Raw genomic sequence first — 21,569 nt, forward strand, 5'->3', positions numbered from 1 at the left:
AGTTTCTTCACCCTCATCACAGATCCTACATTTAGGGTCTTCTTCTGCTATACCCATTGTGTGTAGGTGTTTTTTGAAATTCCCATGACCAGTCAAGAGTTTGATCTCTTTCCTGTTCAATCCCAGGATTACAGAGCTTCTTTTAAAGCATGGCTTGGGTATAATTGCCTTATCATGTCTTTGTTTATGGACCTTGATCCAATATTCTTCGTGCTGTTTCCTAAGCCAGTTCCGTAGTTCTAGTTTATCACAGCCTTGGTGATTGTCAGGACAGGTTCCAGTCCAATAAATGGAGTCGTTGCCCCCATCCTGGCCAGTCTGTCGGTTTGTTCATTGCCACAGATCCCTGAGTGGCCAGGGACCCACAGTATCCTATTGCTTCTTCCTGGCTCCACCAGAGCCCTGTGACATTCTGCAACAATCTTAGATCTCATTGCAGGTGCTGACAGTGATTTCAGGGCTGCCTGGCTGTCTGAATAGATGTAGATGCTACGGTCCTTGTAGCACATATGCATATTCTCCTCCACACATGCCCCGATTGCAGTAATTCCAGCTTGGAATACCGAGGCCAGTTTTCCTAGAGAGGTGATGCTCTCCAGTCTTGGCTGAACCCCGTACACCCCTGCCCCAACGCCTTGGTCTGATTTCAACCCATTCCCCCAGATTTAGTCCACAAACAGATCTCTTGTGCCATTTCCCCACACTTGCCCAATCCTTGAACCACCCCCAAGAACCAGCTACAGAGCCTTTCGTCATCCATTGCCAGCCCAGACTGGAACAGCTGAACCACATCCTTCGTCAGGGCTTTGATTACCTATCGTGCCCCGAAATGAGGAACATCTTACCAAAGATACTTCCCACCTCTCCTGTAGTTGTGGTCAGTTGCTCACTCATCCTCCAAATCATCCTAGTTTGTCCCTATGCCATTCTCAATCCCAACCCATTGCCACAGGGATCATATCCCTATGACAGATTCAGGTGCAAGACATGACCAGGCCAGCACTTTCTATTCCAGTCCTGTCACAGGCTTATCCTACCCCATCATTGGCCTGACCACCTCTGAAAGCACTCACGTCATATACCAGCTCAGCTGCAGTCATTGCACAGCTATTTATATTAGTATGACCATCAACCAGCTGTCCACCAGGATGAATGGCCACTGCCAAACTGTGGCCAAGAGCAAAGTAGACTATTGTGTGGCATAATATGCAGCTGAACACAACATGCTCAATTTCAGTGGCTGCTTCGCCACCAGCTTTTCTGAACTGCGCAGATAGGAGTTATCCTTACAATACATTTTCTGCTGCAGAAACTATCCTGGATCCATTCTGTGGTAACATATTTTTCCCCACACCCTCCACCTCCTCTGTTGTCACCTCCTTCCTATTCTCATCTCCCGCCCTCTTTGTGTGCAGCTTCCTCTACCTACACACATGCATGTCTTTCCCCTTCTCCGCTTCTCTCATTTTTCACTCCCTGTTCCCCCGTCCCTCTCCCCACCTCCCTGCTCCACAGCTGCCCAACACTGTGCCTGTTGGCAGTCTAGTCCATGTACTCTCTGCCAGACAGCACTCTTCCCCTCCCCCACCCATATCATGCTATTCTCTCCCCACCCTTTATAGATTGCTGCTTCCATGCTATGTGACAGATGCATTCTGGTCTGAGCTGCTGGAGACAGTGGTGGTCATGTGTGTGAGGTGTGCTTGCATGTGCAAATGAATGTGTGCATTTCCTTTACTGAATAAGGCTTTGGTCAGATGCTTTGTGTATGTGTCTTTTCGTTGTGCCTGTCTGCAACTCAATGTGTCATCTTTATGGTGAGTAGCAATATATCTTTTCCCTGCATTGTTGATATTCCAATCTGGAATTTGATTTCATATTTAAAATTATTTGCTTCGTGTTATGTGGGGACAGACACGTTCTCACACACAAAAATGTCGAACGTTACAAATATAGTCTTGCACATATTAATCAGCTTACAAAAACAACTTTCACAAAATGTCACATAGGCTATCTGTCTGTAAGGTTTTTGCCTATCAGACCTTGCACATTCATTTAGTAGCATACTATGTACTTTTCCACTCTCATACATACATATAACTGTTACGTATCTTGGGAAACATCCCTCAACCAAGGAGCATTCTAACAATTGTCATTTTGCAGAGACAAAGTTATTGCCTGGGGGACCTGCAGTCATGTGATCAGTCATGCGTACCTGTCATTAATTCTTATTAAACTTCTTACATGATGGACTTTGACAACATTTTTAGGCGTAATTAAACTTCCGTTCTTGCTGCAATGATGCTAGGTGGTCTTATTACCTTTTTTTTTTATGACCTGTTTTATATGCCGTTCTTGAAAAAAGTCTCTGTGCATTTTGTTATTACACAAACCATGGCACAACTTTGCTGTCCCTTGCTACTGTAGTAAAACAATCCTTACATCTGATCACAGTCCATCAATACTGTTAAAAATACTGTTGTCAAATACTAAAATGATTTACCTTCATTACTGCTGTTTGAAAATACATATTTCTGGCAATATTTTTTACTAAAGTGGTCTCATGTGTTCGTATTCCGAAAATAATGTACTAAAATCAATAATTTTCTTCGTTAGGAAAATTACAGATCCACTGTTATGCAGAGACAATACTGCTCTGCAACTACCATCCAGATTTCATGGTGATAAGATCAGCCCCTCTTGTTTTTAATTCACATAACTTGTAAACTAAATTAAAATTGTTTAAAAAGCTCATATTACCCAAGTCTGTTTGCTCATTTAACATTTGTATTGGTTGCTTTGAGATGCACGACTGCAGCTTGCTCTGGTGATAACTTTGTTTCTGCAAAATGACCACCCTTAGAATGCCCGTTGGTTGACACATGTTTCCCGTGATTTGTAATAGTGATGTACGTGAATGAGTTTGGAAAAGTACACAGTATGCTGATGAATGACTGTGCAAGGACTTGCAAGATACCTCTTAGTAAGGTTTTTGCCTACAAGACAATTTGTCAAGTTGTTCTTGGTGTGTGTGTGTGTGTGTCCCCAAATAAAATGAAACAAACATTTTTAAATACGACACACATGTCAACAATATCATGTAAGTAATTTGAACAACTGTCAAGTGTAGTGTTATCACTAAATGTCTTACTAATTTATTGTCCTTTTGGTGTTACTTGCAGATGTTTGATAATAGCGTAAGGCCGAAACTGGCCAGTAATGTAATTCTACATCTACCAGTAATGTAATTCTACATCTACATCCATACTCCGCAAGCCACCTGATGGTGTGTGGCGGAGGGTACCTTGAGTACTTCTATCAGTTCTCCCTTCTATTCCAGTCTCGTATTGTTCGTGGAAAGAAGGATTGTCGGTATGCCTCTGTGTGGGCTTTAATCTCTCTGATTTTATCCTCATGGTCTCTTTGCGAGATATACGTAGGAGGGAGTAATATACTGCTCGACTCCTCGGTGAAGGTATGTTCTCGAAACTTCAACATAAGCCCGTACCGAGCTACTGAGCATCTCTCCTGCAGAGTCTTCCACTGGAGTTTATCTATCATCTCCATAATGCTTTCGCGATTACTAAATGATCCTGTAACGAAGCGCGCTGCTCTCCGTTGGATCTTCTCTATCTCTTCTATTTATTTGACTAGTGCATTAAAAGAGTAAAACTGACAGCATACAGTGGTTAAAATGGTTCCCTCATTTAGAAGATGCATTGAGGCCTTCAACCCATACATGAAGAAAAAAATGTGGAGAAACATTATAAATATAATTGTCTTATTCCTAGATTAAATGATATGATGTACTTGATTGCACACTCATTTATTTGTGCAACATTGTCTGATCAAGGCTTTTCCATGATAAGTACTGAAGAAAATATTTGCAGACCTCCATGGTCATATAGTGTGTCCTCGAGATTGCTGTATTGAGGTATACAGAATTCGAGAGTAGCATCTGGACTTGGGGCAAAGTTAAGGCTGTAAATTACGCAGTGACAACAGCTGTACCATCTAGTGTAAGAGACATACTTGATGATGATCAGAAGTTTTGTTTTGATAAAACTTAAGTTCATTTGGTGTTAAACTTTGTAAGTATAATGCTGGACTTTCAGAGCAGTCACTTCAAGCTCAGATAATGATGTGTGTTGGAAAGAGCTGTGATTGATCATTTGTTTTATCCTAAGAACTATGGAAGTATTCTGTATTCTGCTGCATCTAACATTATTGTCATATTTTGCGGTAACAACCATTTTGACATTCTTAAAAGATTTTAGATGTCTTTAGTCTCTGATTTACATAAAATAAGGTTTTTTGCTGTGTAGGTATGTTTCGTGATGAACATGGCAATGTTGAACTGGAAGAAAATTTTGAAGAAGCAATTAAGGCTGTAAATTATGCAGTCACATCAACAGCTGTACCATCTAGTGTAAGAGAAATACTTGATGATGATGCTTGCATTAACTTAACATCAAAGGTAAGACCAATAAATAAAACTGTTTGAAGGAGACAGTTTTTATTTTCATTGACAGTTTTTATTTTCATTATAATATACTGATAATTTGCACAGTTTCTCAGTATTTTTGTCTGTGAGTAAAGGAAGATTATGTTCCATTGCCCGTAAACAATTTAAATGCCTGTAATTTATAAATTAGTAGCTGCTAGATACTTCCTTCACATTCCTGTAAGTAATCACTTAAAAGTTATGGTTTCAGCATTGATTAATGGAAACATACTTTAGTTTACAATGACTTGCAAGCACTTAGACTGTTGGCCATTGAAGTTCCAGTACGATGTAATTAGCATGTGACAAATGTCAATGCTACTTATTTTGAGTACTAATGGTTACCATTTCAGCACAACCCCACACAATAGGTTGGAGTAATACAATTTACATTCTGTCTGCAAGGATAGATTTCATAGTAGGTTTCTCGCTCACTAATCATATTTAAATGTTTATTATTTTCTACAAGATCATTTTATGCCTCATATGAAAAGGAGAAACTTGTTATCAGCAGCTGTCAGAATTTGACTGCTGCAGGATCGGACCTATCAAGACATTCAACATTCCATGATATTGCTGCTAGTGTTGGTCAGGATCCCCTGACCATATTGCGATTTTGGAATCTAAGGGTTCAGGAGAACCCTATCCCAATGTCATGCTGAATCTTGAGTCCTCAAGCAATTAGTGCCCAAGAGAACAGACGACATATTGTTCGCTATAAATCATAAAGCTATGCCACGTACCTTGAATCACGGAACAGGCTCGTTGAAGGAACACAAGTACCAACACAGTCAGTGCACAGTTCCAGGAATGCCTTGGGCTTTCATGGCAGCAGGAATTACACATTGTCTATTCAGATGAGTTTCAGTTCGGTATCCAACATCACAATGGATGTATCCGTGTGTGTGGAGCCACCAAAGAGAATGAACATTGCCAGGTTGCATTTGTCATTGTAATACAGGCCCGGCACCTTGCATGATGGTTTGAAGCATCACTGGGTACACAATAGGACTGTTGATATTTTTAAAGATATCGGGAATTCGATATATGGATATTTAAAAAAAATATATCATTATCACCCCTCGATAAATCAAAAAAACTTATTGATATATCGATGGAAAAAAATATCAATGTGCTGCTCAAAAACAAAATCAGCTGAGAAACAAAATCAGCTGCACATTGTTAATATAGTGCCAGGTTTAGAGCTGTATATTTAAGCATTGATTTATTATTAGAAATTCTGTACATCAACAAACTATCAGCTTGCTTATCCCCCTTAGAGCAAGAATTGAAAAGAAAACAATGCACATTCACACTTGCCAATTATCACTTTGCTAACAATGGTAACTGCAGGTAAGTGGCACAATAAAAGGTGTCTGATGGGTCCATCGTTTGGTTTTGTCACATATCGGATTTGTTTGTAAAACTTCATGTTGACGTCCCTGTTATTTCATTTCTACAAAAGTCAGCAACCTAGCAGTTATAGCGTCAGAATTGTGTGGTGAAGTTAAACATTGCAGTTTCAGTTTGTAGTACTGAGCACCGATTACATAAGCATTTCTGATCATATGTCTCTGCCCACCACAAAGACCAATCTTGCCATTTAGATTTTTGTTCATCAGTTTCAGCAACTGTTTTTGAAGAATGCCAGTGTGAAGAAATAGCACACTAGTTGCATTAAAAATTGTTTTTTTAATGCAACTGGTGTGCTGTTTCTTCACATTCAACCCTCAGTGCAATTGGGCTTCTTCTTTGTGCCATCTATATGTGCTTCATACTGTCAAAGTAAAGGCTGGACAGGATGAAACCTCAAAAAGTAATAAGACTCCTTCATACAGGGAAAGTAAAATTAAGTTCTACTACAGTCTCAAAAGAAAAACTTCAAATATTTATCAAAAATTGCAAAAAATAAAAATATCGGCAGTTGATATTGCAATTTTGACATCGATATATCGGTGAAGAAGTATCTCTGATATATGTCAATATTTTTTTGGAAAAAATATCGATATATCAGTAGTTTATCAACAGCCCTAGTACATGACACGATCACCGGTGGGTTGCATAGCTGGTAATTTGGACAGTACATTCATTAGACTTGTCTCATCTGGTTAAGGATTGTCGATAGACTGGCATGCCACCATTCACCACTCAGCAGTCATCACAAGTGCGTGAACTGTGACATAAGGTTGAAGAAATAAGGAATGTCATACCTGGATTTGTCACCCAACCTCAGTTGGACTCGGTGCCTTGCTGGGTTAGAGGCACTGTTGCTGCCATTTCTCAGTACTAAATTTCACATGCTGTATACCCCCAACTCATGTATTCCTGTTACTATACTGTGTATGCACAATAAGAAAAATTTCATTATTTGCTGAAGTTGCAGTTTTAATAGCTAGGAGTGTACTTCCTGGGAACTGAAGGAAGAAGGGTAAGAGTAAAGAAATGTGGTAGGAACTATAGCTTCATCATGGGAAGAATTTAAACATGTGTAAATTATAAAGCCATTTTGATATTTTAAGGGACTTACACTAATCTAACATGCACTTAACATTAATTTTGTGTTTGTGTGTTTTAATATCGCTGACAGGATTATTAAATTGAAAATGAGTTATATTAGCAGCTGATGAGGTAAGATTCAGGGGATATCTTGTCAATTTTATGTGACTGTACTTTATGTACATTGCTATCATGAAGTTATAAAAGTTGTGAAAATGTAATAATTCAGAAAATACAGGGGTGAGGTGAAATGTTGATGGAGGATTCCTTTCCATAATTGAGTGTCCAGAAACATTGCATAGAATTGCACTTCGATTTCCATAACCTCTCCATGTGCTTCATCCATAAATTTCTTACAGTATGGGTATAGATGGAAGTCAGAGGGTACTAAATCTGGCGAATAGGGTTGCTGTTCTAACAAGTGTGTCAGATCTCTCAGTTTTTCATTACCATAGTATATTTCATTTTCATGATTTGTCTTCGGAGTAAATAAAGTACTAATTAAGCAAACCAAAGCATTTAGAATACTTTGTAAAGTCTTCTTTCTTTTCTTTCTTCTTTCTCGGGGCCTTTGTCCCGATCTAACGCGGGATCGGCCTTTTTATTACGGATTGGGCAGTGTTAATTGCAGAGGGTGGCCGGATGCCCTTCCTGACGCCACCCCCAACCCCCTGGGACGGAAGTACGTCTAGTGTAAGGGATGAAATAGTGTGAACGTTTTCAAATGTCTGAGAGTCATGGAGCTGAGGCAGAACTTGGGGACCAGCACAGTATTCGCCTAGCAGGATGTGGAAAACCGCCTAAAAACCACATCCAGGCTGGCCAGCATACCGGCCCTCGTCGTTAATCCGCCAGGCGGATTCAATCCGGGGCCGGCACGCCTACACGAGTCCAGGAAGCAGCGCATTAGCACTCTCGACTACCTTGGCGGGTAATACTTTGTAAAGTAAATTAATGCATCTTGTGTGTAGTGTCTTCGGAGGTGTTACATTCAGATGATGTTACACTTTGTTCCCTGTAAATTAACAACTTAATGATTGTTGTTCGTTCTGGCTGAATTGTGATGTACACAACCACAATACTAAATAGAAAAATAATTTCCATTTACACTATCTCCTTATCAGACAGGTTCCATATTATGGGTGAAAGTCTTCAATGGGCGTTCCCATCTGGCATAAAAACACCAATTGAGAATCTCCATAAACTCTATTAAAGTTAAAATTTGCCTTTATTTACTCATACGAATGATTTTAATTCCAAGGATATTTGAGTTATTTGCAACACAGATAAAATTACCATAAAAAGACATCAAATTTTACACAACATAGGTAATAGTTGCCGCCTGGTAGAATTTTGCGCAGAGCATAACTTAATCATAGCTAATACTTGGTTTAAGAATCATAAAAGAAGGCTGTATACATGGAAGAACCCTGGAGATACTAAAAGGTATCAGATAGATTATATAATGGTAAGACAGAGATTTAGGAACCAGGTTTTAAATTGTAAGACATTTCCAGGGGCAGATGTGGACTCTGACCACAATCTATTGGTTATGAACTGTAGATTAAAACTGAAGAAACTGCAAAAAGGTGGGAAATTGATAAACTGAAAGAACCAGAGATTGTACAGAGTTTCAGGGAGAGCATAAGGGAACAATTGACAGGAATGGGGGAAAGAAATACAGTAGATGAAGAATGGGTAGCTTTGAGGGATGAAGTAGTGAAGGCAGCAGAGGATCAAATAGGGAAAAAAAACAACGAGCGCTAGTAGAAACCCTTGGGTAACAGAAGAAATATTGAATTTAATTGATGAAAGGAGAAAATATAAAAATGCAGTAAATGAAGCAGGCAAAAAGGAATACAAACGTCTCAAAAATGATATTGACAGGAAGTGCAAAATGGCTAAGCAGGGATGACTAGAGGACAAATGTAAGGATGTAGAGGCTTATCTCACTAGGGGTAAGATTAGATACTGCCTACAGGAAAATTAAAGAGACCTTTGGAGAAAGGAGAACCACTTGCATGAATATCAAGAGCTTTGATGGAAACCCAGTTCTAAGCAAAGAAGGGAAAGCAGAAAGATGGAAGGAGTATATACAGGGCCTATACAAGGGTGATGTACTTGAGGGCAATATTATGGAAATGGAAGAGGATGTAGATGAAGATGAAATGGGAGATAAGATATTGTGTGAAGAGTTTGACAGAGCACTGAAAGACCTGAGTCGAAACGAGGCCCCCGGAGTAGACAACATTCCATTAGAACTAACTGTCAACCTTGAGAGAGCCAGTCCTGACAAAATTCTACCATCTGGTGAGCAAGATGTACGAGACAGGCGAAATACCCTCAGACTTCAAGAAGAATATAATAATCTCAATCCCAAAGAAAGCAGGTGTTGACAGATGTGAAAATTACCGAACTATCAGTTTAATAAGTCACAGCTGCAAAATACTAACGCGAATTATTTACAGACGAATGGAAAAACTGCTAGAAGCCGACCTCGGGGAAGATCAGTTTGGATTCCGTAGAAATGTTGGAACACGTGAGGCAATACTGACCCTATGACTTATCTTACAAGAAAGATTAAGGAAAGGCAAACCTACGTTTCTAGCATTTTGTAGACTTAGAGAAAGCTTTTGACAATGTTGATTGGAATACTCTCTTTCAAATTCTGAAGATGGCAGGGATAAAATACAGAGGGCGAAAGGCTATTTACGATTTGTACAGAAAGCAGATGGCAGTTGTAAGAGTCGAGGGGTATGAAAGGGAAGCAGTGGTTGGGAAGGGAGTGAGACAGGGTTGTAGCCTATCCCCATTGTTATTCAATCTGCATATTGAGCAAGCAATAAAGGAAACAAAAGAAAAATTTGGAGTAGGTACTAAATTCCATGGAGAAGAAACAAAAACTTTGCGGTTCGCCGATGACATTGTAATTCTGTCAGAGACAGCAAAGGACTTGGAAGAGCAGTTGAACGGAATGGACAGCGTCTTGAATGGAGGATATAAGATGAACATCAACGAAAGCAAAACGAGGATAATGGAATGTAGTCGAATTAAGTCGGGTGATGCTGAGGGAATTAGATTAGGAAATGAGACACTTTTGAAGTATTGGAGTTTTGCTATTTGGGGAGCAAAGTAACTGATGATGGTCGAAGTAGAGAGGATATAAAATGTAGACTGGCAATGGCAAGGAAAGCGTTTCTTAAGAAGAGAAATTTGTTAACATCGAGTATTGATTTAAGTGTCAGAAAGTCGTTTCTGAAAGTATTTGTATGGAAGTGAAATGTGGACGATAAATAGCTGAGACAAGAAGAGAATAGAAGCTTTCGAAATGTGGTGCTGAAGATTAGATGGGTTGATCACATAACTAATGAGGAGGTATTGAATAGAATTGGGGAGAAGAGGAACTTGTGGCACAACTTAGGAACTTGTGGCACAACTTGACTAGAAGAAGGGATCGGTTGGTAGGACATGTTCTGAGGCATCAAGGGATCACCAATTTAGTGGAGGGTCAAAATCGTAGAGGGAGACCAAGAGATGAATGCACTAAACAGATTCAGAAGGATGTAGTTTGCAGCAGATACTGGGAGATGAAGAAGCTTGCACAGGATAGAGTAGCATGGAGAGCTGCATCAAACCAGTCTCAGGACTGAAGACCACAACAACAACAGGTAATAGTTCCATGATAGACATCACTGGACAGTAACTTTGTTTCACTGTCTTTATAATCTGCAGAATTAAGTAGAATGAAAACATGAAACACATGATAATGTTCTTCAGATTCCATATTTTTCTCATTAGACCACTCAGTTAAAGTCTTAACACAAAGGCTATTTTGAATGCTTGCAAAAAACTGAATTTTGTAATGTTAGATGTAGTAAGACAAAGCACCAAACAGAGATAACTACAGACAGGTGCACTATTCTTGCACGTGTCCCCCTCTGGGATGGGGAGACTTCTGCAGGTGCACTCAGTGGCCTGTGCACACATTTCAGAACCACCTGGGTCTTTGTACCAGTGGATATGTCTCCTTGGCTCTTTGAGCAATGGCCACATGTACCTGGTGTGCACGGAAAATTGCACAGGTGTAAACGCACCTTTGCTCTTAGTAATGTTTACTTTTCTTGCAGAGGGTATAATTCTGCCAATAAATGTCCTGCATAAGAGCAGTGTTTGTAGGTGACACTCATGCTCTTGGTTTGACCCTTACTATTTGTATGGTGGCAGCTAAGAGTTATCACAGTTGTTACTGACCATATAATGTCAATGTAGGGTGACAATGCTGTCCTGTGGATGGAGTGTGATAAATATGTCATGTACAGGCTGCTCACTGAAAAACGTAGCAGTTTTTGGTTAAATATGTGGTTTAGTTACAAGCAAAAGTTCTCACTTCTGCATATGTTATGGCAATGAAAAACTCCAGAGATAACTTGGAGCTTACCGGCATAAATTGTCACTTCATGTAGAGTAGACAGATGTTGACTGGGGGAAACTGAATTTGAAAAATTAAATAGGACATTGGTAGTTTAATAGTGTAATTCAACAGAATACATGATTTATTAATATTATGTAGAGATTTTCATTTTAAGAAAATAATTTCCGTAATGTAAGTGTTGGACTCTTTAGGCTGAGAAATGCTGATGGAAAGCCATGTAGATTACAGCGAGCCAACCAGCCACCATTCAGCAATGTGCAGGAATGTTTGCATTTTACCTACTAATGTATATACTCTTCATGAATGTGAAGTGATGCAATAATTAAGGGGGCACACTAATGAATATTGTAGGAAAGTGACGCACACTAATGAATATTGTAGGGAAGTGATAAGCAACTTCCATGACTCAGGTGCTTGCCAATTCAACTAAAAAAATATCATTATTTGTTACCATGCATCACCATAACAGAACTTTTTTGCTTTAATAAAGAATGCTAGATGCAAGAATTTTAATGTAATGTTTAAATAACAGCAGCAATTCTGGGATTGCTAAAGTTAGTTGGTTTTAAAGAAGTTAAAATGGCTTGATCACAGATGCCATTTGGATAAAGTTTCAAACTTTTCAGACAAGAATTTAAAATACCTACAGAAAACAGGAAGGATGTAAGTGATAAAAAAAATACACTAAATTGGAATATGATACGTTACGTATCTAAAGTGTCAAAGCAGTAATGTCCAGTTGGTTCAGACTGGCACAGAAAGACAAAACGTCCACCTTCCTGAAAGTTATGTTATGGGTTTTCTTTTCTCACAGAAGAGTAATTTATTAATGACAAGTGTTGTCGTCCAAGGTAGAGGACAAGTCTCCTACCACACCACATTATACACTCTGCTCAGGATATTATTACACTCTGCTCAAGATATTATTACAGCAGAAATCGGTAATGCTCATTTGGTTCAGACAGGCACAGAATTCAAAAGGAGATGACTGCTATGTGGTCAGTTTGTGAGTAATCTCTCAAAGTTTTGGATGGTCAACTATTGACTTGTGGGAATGCTAGCAATATCAGGGCTTACCTTACCAAGTAAAGCAGTAGTTCATTAATCACAGTAGTAGTTCGTAACCCCGCCACCACCACATCACCCATTCTTCCAACTGGTATGATGTAACATGCCATGATTTCCTCTACTTTGCCAAACTTTTCCTTTAAGAGTAGCACTTGGACACAAGTGTTGTCAGTTATTTGTTGTATACGGTATATTCCAATCTGTCTTCTCGTATAATTTTTGCCATTTATGGCTTTCTCAAGTACCATGGTAGTTATTTCCCAGTGTCTTGACACTATTTTATTATCTGGTCCCATCTTATACTTTGTTTCTTTTTTGTCACATATTCCTTTCCTTGCTGATACTGTGGAGAACATCATTTCGATAAATTCAATTGATGAACAGCATATCTTCTGTAACATCACATCTCAAATGCTTCAATACTTTACTGCTCCAATTTCCTTGCAGTCCATGATTCACATCCATACAATTTAGTGCTCCAGACCTACATCTTGAGAAATTTCTGTCTAAAATTGAGTTCTGTTTTTGATACTATTCAAGTACTTTCAACAAGGAATACTAACTTTGCTTGTGCCAGTCTGGTTCTTATATATCCTTGCTTCATCTGTTGTGCTTGCTTTACTTCCAGTGTAGCAGGATTTTGTCACTGTGTGTACTGTGTTATCTGCAACTTTGTTAAGGGGAGCCGGAGGTGCCTATGCTGCCCATGTTAGTATTGCAGTTATGGCAGAGGGATTTTGGAGTATTTTTTCTAGTTTCCTTCCAATTATTTTTTTATTAATGACCCAATTTTTTTTACAAATAATTGCTTTATAATTAAACAAATGAAACTACTGAACATATTGCCAAATTCTAATTTACGGGAAATGGCTATCAAAGTTTCTCAATACATTCCTGCACTATAGGATGGATTATCAGGGTCTTCTTCTTCATCCTCCAAAAGCTTCCTCTTCTGTCTTCTTTTCTGGCCTGTTGTTCCATCATACTTCATATGCCTTTCTCTTCTTTCTGCTCCTCTTATCCTTTGTCAATATTTCTTAGTGCTCGTACAGTGTTCACCCCAGCTGTAAATCCTGATGCCTTCAGAACTTCACACTGTTCCCTTGGTCGTAGGTTGCTATTGCATCATAAATGCCAAAGTGCAGTGTTTTTATGCTTACAAACACCCTTTTAGGAATCACTTTCCAAATCAAATTGTTTATGCTCTCATTAGGATTCTGCGTCTTTCCGTGTAGACATTTGTGTAACAATTCTGGCTGTGCTAAGTCGTGAAAAATTGGTTTTATTGCATTTATCACAGCTGCTGGCAAACCATGTTTGTGATCATAATCCTTTTTTGCATTATATTTGCACCAGGAATCTTTTGGGCACAGGCTGTGTTGAGGGTATTCATTGGAAGAGGCAGTATGAAGGAACAATGCCCACACTGCTTTTCGCATGTCACTAACATTACTAGTATTTTGCCTTATAGCATACCCATAGTATCTCTGTAGACGTTCAATCACCTCATCAGTAAGCCTGCCTCTCCCTCTTATTGTCTTTCCATCACTGAGCTTACTTGAACCCAAAGTTTGTTTGAGCCTTCGAAGCCGTGCACCCATACGCTTTTGCACATGCCCAATGCATTCCAACTTTTCAACTACAAATTCATTTCCATATGGTTTCAGTTCCTCTATAGTCTTGAAACCTTTGGAGTCACTATCCCCAAGGTAGTATTTGTACGTAACGTTGTATCTGGGAACTGAACATTCAAAAATTTGTTTCACTCCATCCACTTCCATTGCTCCACTTGATCCACTAAAATTTGCCTTACAGGTTCCACTGTGCTCTCCTTTGATTTTATTTTTGCACCTACAATGTTTTGATAATATTGCAACATCTATCACTTTTGCACTATCACCACAAGTAGCAGTTGCAACCCCATTCAGGGATTTATGACCCCTCTTTTGCCAGGAACCATCTAATGCCACTACCAAATTCTTAGAACCACCGTTCATTTCTACAGATTCCTCCACTGCTTTCTTCATGGTTTTCAAAGCCACATCTTCAACAGAGGATCCTACCAGTTCACAGTAGTACCCAAATTTGCTTGGAGGCGATGGCAAGTTCATAATACCACAAAACAGTTTACCAGCAGCAGACCCTTTTCCAATGGATCGAAGACCATACACAAGTCGAACATTCACATCAAACACTCTAGATCATCCATTTTCACCAAAGAGACTGGCATGTGAATTGTAGAAAGTCACTTGATACTTGCAACTGCACAGATTATCTTCACTTCACAAGCTAAACCAAAGTGCTTTGTTATCTCTAGTTCCACTCCTACACTTGAACACATTTTGCACAGAACACTTTCTTTCAGCACAGAAGATAATAATCCAATATTCAGTACTTCGTTAATATCGTCACTGTCACTAACATATTCACGAAATCTGTCACTTCCACCGGTCAGCTTCTTGCTAGAAGAAGTCACAGGGCTATGGCTGGCCATGTGTTGCTTAGCAGAAGAACGCAGTTTCAGTAATTGTAGTATCGCAACTTGGTATTAGTGTTAATTTTCTTTTACCTACGTTCTTCCTCTTCTTATATACACGGTTACTAAAACGTGGCATCGTAACCAGAACAACGCTTTACACAAGAAGTATAATACTACCAACAATAGGCGCAACACTGAACTAATTCGAAACGGTAAACAGCAAAGAGACGATGTTCCGCACTCTTAGCGCTTCATTTGTCACAGAAAACAATGTAGCCAACCCTTGCACACTCGCTGTATGTGTAACATAAGGCACTGTATGCTTAACAGGCCGAGAAAATCCCAAGCAGTTCGCCAGGAAGTCAAGAGAGGGTGTTAGATGCATTCAGCGGCTGCCCATTTCCTTTGCAGGCGTGGGGGAAAACGGCAATAACTCCACTTCTAGGGCGAGTAGAACAATAATTCAAAATTTACATTAAAGAGGAATGTTCCAATTAATTTTCGGTAGGGGAAAGAAAAAAAATCGTAATTTTTTGGATTTGACCACCTCCGGCTCCCCTTAAGTTCATCACTAATGTTATGACTGGCATCCTCATTACTTTTGTCTTTTTCAGTTTACTTATAATATACATGGTTCAGTCATATTAATGCGACCACTGCCTACATTAGACATCAGTGTAGAATAACCACTCACATATGGCAGGTGAAAGCACTAACAATGGAGAGAATGTAAAGCATATTTAGGGACATGGACAAACAGTGCATCTGTTGTCATAATGAGGAAGTGGAACAATTTATATGACATCTGAAAGGGCATGATCATTGAATTTTAGACCAAGGGTTGAAGCATTTCCAAAATGGCTAATTTATAAACTTCACATGTTGCTGTGGGCAAAGTATACTGTGCGTAGCAAAATGGCATTATCCAAAACTGGCACTGAGGCAGCTGTGGTGCACCACAGGCCATATATGACATGGGCGAACGACAGCTGCAGAGATGTGTGTTGGTGAATATATGTGCAACTGACCACCCAGATGAACCAAGGGGCTACCAACAGTGTCTCCTCCATGACCATTCAGCCATTGTTGCTGCATATTGACCTCCACAGCAGGTACCTAGTTTATGCCCCTGTGCTGACTACCATTAATCGGCCTACAGAGGCTGGAATTGACTTGCCAATACTACATCAGCTCATCTACTGAAGTGGCTTCAGATGAATCGTGTTTTATGCTGTTGGCGTGTACTGTGTGAAATGTCTGAAAGCAAACATACTTCAACAGTTGTCAGAAGGGTCCAGGCAAGAAGAGGGGGTGTATGGCCTGAGGAATGTTTTCATGGCAACCAAGAAACCTAACACAACTGACCACGGTGCTGGTTCCACATCCCTGTCTGTACCTCCCAGGACCTCACGGACTCTGCAAAAGGTGGTTATTTAAGCTTTTGACAGTGTGTATTGTGTGTTCCATTCAAGAGACTCTGTAGCTCTTCCTTATTTTTCTGAGGATTTCAGACATCTTGTACCACTATCAGATGTGAAGTTAAAATTTCCTGTCTTTTTGCCTTTACCTTTCTGAAAGCCAGACCGATCATCATCTAAAAGATCCTCCGTTTCCTCTACATTCTTCTGGTCAACAACTTGATGCATAAACTGTCAAGCTGAGTGTGCAGTAATGCTCACTCCTCTTTGCATTTGCTGCCTGAGATCATGTCGATTTTCTTCCCAAAGTCCAGTGGTATGGTTTGCATCCTCACTGATTCTGCATGCTTTTAGTTGCGAACCCCCCCCCCCCCCCCCAAAGCCAGTAATCACCTATATTTCCTTCCAATTTGTTTTATTGTGCTCAACAGCTTTGTCATATTCTGACAAATACTGGACACACTATTAGACAGTTCCTCCTCCAACAAAGGTACTCATTTACTATTTCAATCAGCCAGTTCCCTTCCCCGTATTAAACGGTGAAATTTGCTTTGTGTTCTCACCTCTAATACTGGTGATAGCTGTGTAGTGTGGTCTCATATAGTACAGAATTGTCCGCACAAGTGAGCATAGCTGTACACAGAAATATACTCATATGGGACTAGGACATAATGAAATAAAGCACACATTTCTCACCCTTATTTTGGATCTGTACCTTGGACTAATTGATTGTCATGTTTTAACTGACTTGTTACTTTTCACATGAAACTCAGAATTAATTTTTGGATAACAAAGGGGAGTACATCTCTATTCTGAAAAGGAACATATTTGATGGGTGGTCGAGTCACTTTTTTCTGCATTGTTATGGGTACCCAATTTCTAATTTCAGTAACAGTTAAAGAATTGAAACTGGTTGGTTGGATTACATTTTGTTGGTGCTAAAGGGTGAGTGTTGTTGCTTTTACTTTTAAATTCTCTGAAAGACACACCACTGCCTCCCATCTACCTTGATTACATATTCCTTTTTGTTTCGTCACATATTTACTGCAGTCATTCACTATCTTTCTTGCACTTCCTATTGATTTAATTTTTAAGTTGCGTTGCATATTCCTTCCTTCTCCACATGTTTGTACTCCCCATTTCATCAGTCATTTGAAGTATTTCTTCTTCGTTACGTCATATTTTTTGTTGAAATATGTGTTAATCCTTTGTGGGGTATTCAATCTGTTTCAACTGACTTACTGTTGTAGTCATTATTTCAGTATTTATGTCCACATACAAATCTTATTTTTGATTCTGTTTTACTTGATACTATCAGCATTATTATGGAAAGCTAACAATTACCATATTTGAAAAGGCACAAATTAAGAACATTGAAAGATTGAAGGGATCAGGGATGCAGATAGATCCTATTTACTACCACTGTACAGTGTTTGATCCTGGATAGACAGTGCATTTGTACAGATTAGTTTGTTCATCCTACCTAAAGATGAGGTGCTCAACAGATGGAAATATTGAAAGATATGTTTCTATCCTAACCTAGTGTGGCACTTTTTCTCCCCACCAAATGCCCAATAGCATGAGAAATGCTGTGAAGATCAGTATCAGTCAGCTGTGGCCACCAGCAGTGTGATGATTACTGTTCAATGACATAAAACAATTAAAAAGGTGGACAAAAGAAACTGTGATGGACAGTGGTAATAGACATTAATTGTATTAGTGTTAAAGCAGTAGCCATATCATTTGATATGGAGGGTCAAAATAATTTTGAAGCTCCTTGCTTACAAGAGTACTGCATATTTTATGTAACAAAAACATTTCACTGTATTTTAAGCATACACTGACTTTTGGTGGTAGCCAATGCTAGTCCCAAGCAAGGCACCCTAATTGGCAGCTATATTGGTGATGCACTGGAGAAGACTCACCAAGAAACTAAATTCATTATTTGACTGGAAAATTTATGCAATTTTTACAGTTTCAGGAACTGTTGTAGCAGTGCATACCTATACCATTGCTACTGTGACATTTATTTTACATTATTAAATAAAATACAGTTAGTTCTGTGCGATCTGTATTGGCAATATTTTGTCAGTGATTAATTTTCTGCACCCTTGAATCATCTAGTACCAAGTTTAGATGTGTGGACTTCCTAGAAAGATACCTTAACCGCCTTCCAAAAGAAATCTATTACAAGTTTCTTTTATACTAATCAAAAACTCAAAATTATTTTCTGGAATAAGTCCTTTCTGGGCACAGGTTGTCTAATTCTTGTTTTGCAGTTTTAGATAATTGTTTTTGGAGTATTTAACAAGGTTGCCACATCTGTAACCTTCTCTAATACTTGTGCAAACTACTCAATAATTTGTCACTAATTCACTGTTATTTTGCTGTGCAGTAACTTGAAATAAAATGTGTTTTTTGCTTTCGTTAGAGCAAACCTTTCTGGATAATGGCAAAAGCTGTCCGTGATTATATTGACAACGAGGGTCAGGGATGCCTGCCATTGCGAGGAACATTACCAGACATGACAGCCGAAACTGAGCGTTATATTGCCTTGCAGCAAGTGTAAGTAAACAACAATTTGTCACAAATGTTGGGGGGACAGAAGGAAAACTGACTTCAAGAGGTTAAAATCTAAACATTCAGCTTCAGAAAGTAACCAAACATCTGGCAGGTTTTAGCATCCAGTTGTGAACAGCTTTTCACTTACATTGATTTTTTTCAATATTACTTAGACAGCTTAAATATTTTGTTTGCATAAGCATTAAACAGGTCATGTGAAGTTCTGCTGGTTAAATTTTTAGGCATTACAGGGTGCCTATGCAGAAAAGAAGGGAGATATATATATCCCGGGTGAAAGCACATTTTTTCCATGTTAAGTGACAATATACTTTTCCCAGCACTTTAGGAAGCAAAAACACAATGACTTTTGGAAAAGTCTTGCATATGCAGCAAAAGGTACACTGCATATTTTCATATTACAAAAGTATAAATACAAATTCCACAAAATAGCACAGTAGCTTCTGAAGCACTGAAATAGAGATTACACTGCATGATGTGCTTTAATCATAATGCTCATGTCACATGATCTTACCAGCCAGTGACAACAGATATTCAGATCAGAGGACTTGTGTAGTCATCCAATAACATCACTTAAGTAGCACAAACACACAAAATAGAAGTTAATGGTTTAAATTAATATCCGTACAGCATAGCTACACGATAAGCTAAGCATCCATATATAATATTGGTATTTTTTAGCATATGTTACCCTTAGAGATGTATCAAACAAAAAAAGTGCCTGTAAAATTTTAAATAATGGCATAAATGGATGTTGTTCTGGGCCCAAGTGGCTGGTCCTCAAAGCATCAAGTTTTGACAGAGTCAAATGCTGTGATTTCAGAAATACATTTTATGGAAAAAGAAATTTACTTTGAAAGTAACACTTCTTAAACCACCATTTGCAATATTTTACCTTGACCTGTTAGAAATTTAAGCAGTTTGTTGTTACAAAGTATTGCATAGTTTTCGTCCTAAAGCCTTTGACCAATTTCGCTGCAGGCATATGCCAGTGTTAACACTTTTGCTGTCTTAAATGGTACTTTCTGCAACGTAAGTTTTATTTTGGTGTTATTCTATCATTTATTTTTTATTGGTGCAGTATTATTCTGTAGCACCGGGCTAAAGTAAATTTCTTTGTTAGAGCATCAGTTCTTAAGTCAAAATTACAAAAATTTAATTAAAACAATGAAAAATTTCTGGAATTCTAAAAATCCCAGGTTTTCCCCCAAACTTTTTGTACATCTTACCTGGAAGTCCCATAAGCTTCTCCAAATTTGTCATAACCTTACCTTGCCTCTATTAAATTGTGCAGTTTGAGTGCTACAACATTGGGCAATAGTGAAACCACATATGGTTGTACTGAAAACTAAGTTAACAATTTGAGTAACTCACTTGTAAAAAAAATAATTCATTAATCACCTTGAAGGACTTAACACCACCCTCCCCATCTGTTAAAGGTATTTTTGCAGCCTATGTAACGAAACAGTTGTAAACATTTTGTGCTGAGAAATAAACCTAGAAAAAAAAAACCACCTCATTGGAAACATAGTTTACGCGTGATTTGAAAATATTCTCTTTTAAATAAAAACTGTGCCTATAAAGTTTTAGAATTTACTTGTTCACTTTATCTAATTAAATTTCTCTGGCTGTGTAATGTTTAAATATAACTATTTTGGTTGTCCCGTATTACTGCAGGTACCACAGCGAGGCAGCAAAAGATGCAGATGTTGTGTTCAGAAGAGTCCAGCAACTGTTACATCAGCTGAATCAACCAGCTGATACAATTACAGAGAAGGATGTTAAAACATTCTGTAAACATGCAAGTAATCTTCATCTTTTGAGAGGAACACGCATAGCTGATGAATACGATCCTAAAACAAACAATGCTCACAACATTGGTGTGCATTTATTTTTACCATAATATTTTATTTAAAAAATTGTATGTATATGACAATTTCTAAATACTGTGTGTGTTTCCAGCTATGAATCTTGAAAATCCAGAGTCTCCCCTGGTATATTACCTAATGTTAAGGGGAGTAGATCGTTTCTTTGCAGAATACAATGCTTATCCAGGTGAATTTGATGATCAAGTTGAACCTGACATTGTTAAACTTAAGGTATGTACGTGTACCTGGTGTGGTTAATTAGAATTTATTTACTTGAATACTAACTCAAAATTTTATTTACAGGCTTGTATATCAAAATTATTGAGTGAGTGGGGTTGTGGACCATTAGCCAAAGATGACTATGTGCATGAGATTTCTAGATATGGTGGAGCAGAACTACACTCAGTGTCTGCTTTTATGGGTTGGTAAACAGCTTCTTGTGATATTTGTGTTTGCTTATTTTTGTGAGTAATTTTTACTTTTTTTTTTTTTTCAGGTGGGTGCATAGCACATGAGACCATTAAATTTATCACGGGTCAGTACAAACCAGTCAACAACACATTTATATATGATGCAATCACTTGTAGTTCAGCAACATTTTCTTTGTAATAAGTCTAATTTATTATGGGAAAAGCCAAGAAATTAAATGTACAGAATTTTTATAAATATAAAAAATATTGAACATGAGCAAATTTTATTTTATGGACGAAATGTGTATAGCTGA

At 38.5% G+C, this 21,569-nt stretch overlaps 1 protein-coding gene across 1 annotated transcript in view; it reads left to right on the forward strand.

Annotated features, from left to right (window-relative positions):
• Window positions 1-21,522, forward strand: part of LOC126253324 (NEDD8-activating enzyme E1 regulatory subunit) — a 50,246-nt gene extending 28,724 nt beyond the window's left edge. Inside the window, exons 5-10 of the mRNA XM_049954589.1 lie at window positions 4,326-4,477; window positions 18,829-18,962; window positions 20,655-20,857; window positions 20,940-21,076; window positions 21,149-21,266; window positions 21,342-21,522. Of these exons, the coding sequence (XP_049810546.1) occupies window positions 4,326-4,477; window positions 18,829-18,962; window positions 20,655-20,857; window positions 20,940-21,076; window positions 21,149-21,266; window positions 21,342-21,454 (857 nt within the window). The 3' untranslated portion in view covers window positions 21,455-21,522. The remainder of the gene's footprint in view (window positions 1-4,325; window positions 4,478-18,828; window positions 18,963-20,654; window positions 20,858-20,939; window positions 21,077-21,148; window positions 21,267-21,341) is intronic.
• The last annotated feature ends 47 nt before the right edge of the window (window positions 21,523-21,569 follow it).

Source organism: Schistocerca nitens, chromosome 1 (assembly GCF_023898315.1).
Source record: "Schistocerca nitens isolate TAMUIC-IGC-003100 chromosome 1, iqSchNite1.1, whole genome shotgun sequence".
In the NCBI taxonomy this organism is placed as follows: domain Eukaryota; kingdom Metazoa; phylum Arthropoda; class Insecta; order Orthoptera; family Acrididae; genus Schistocerca; species Schistocerca nitens.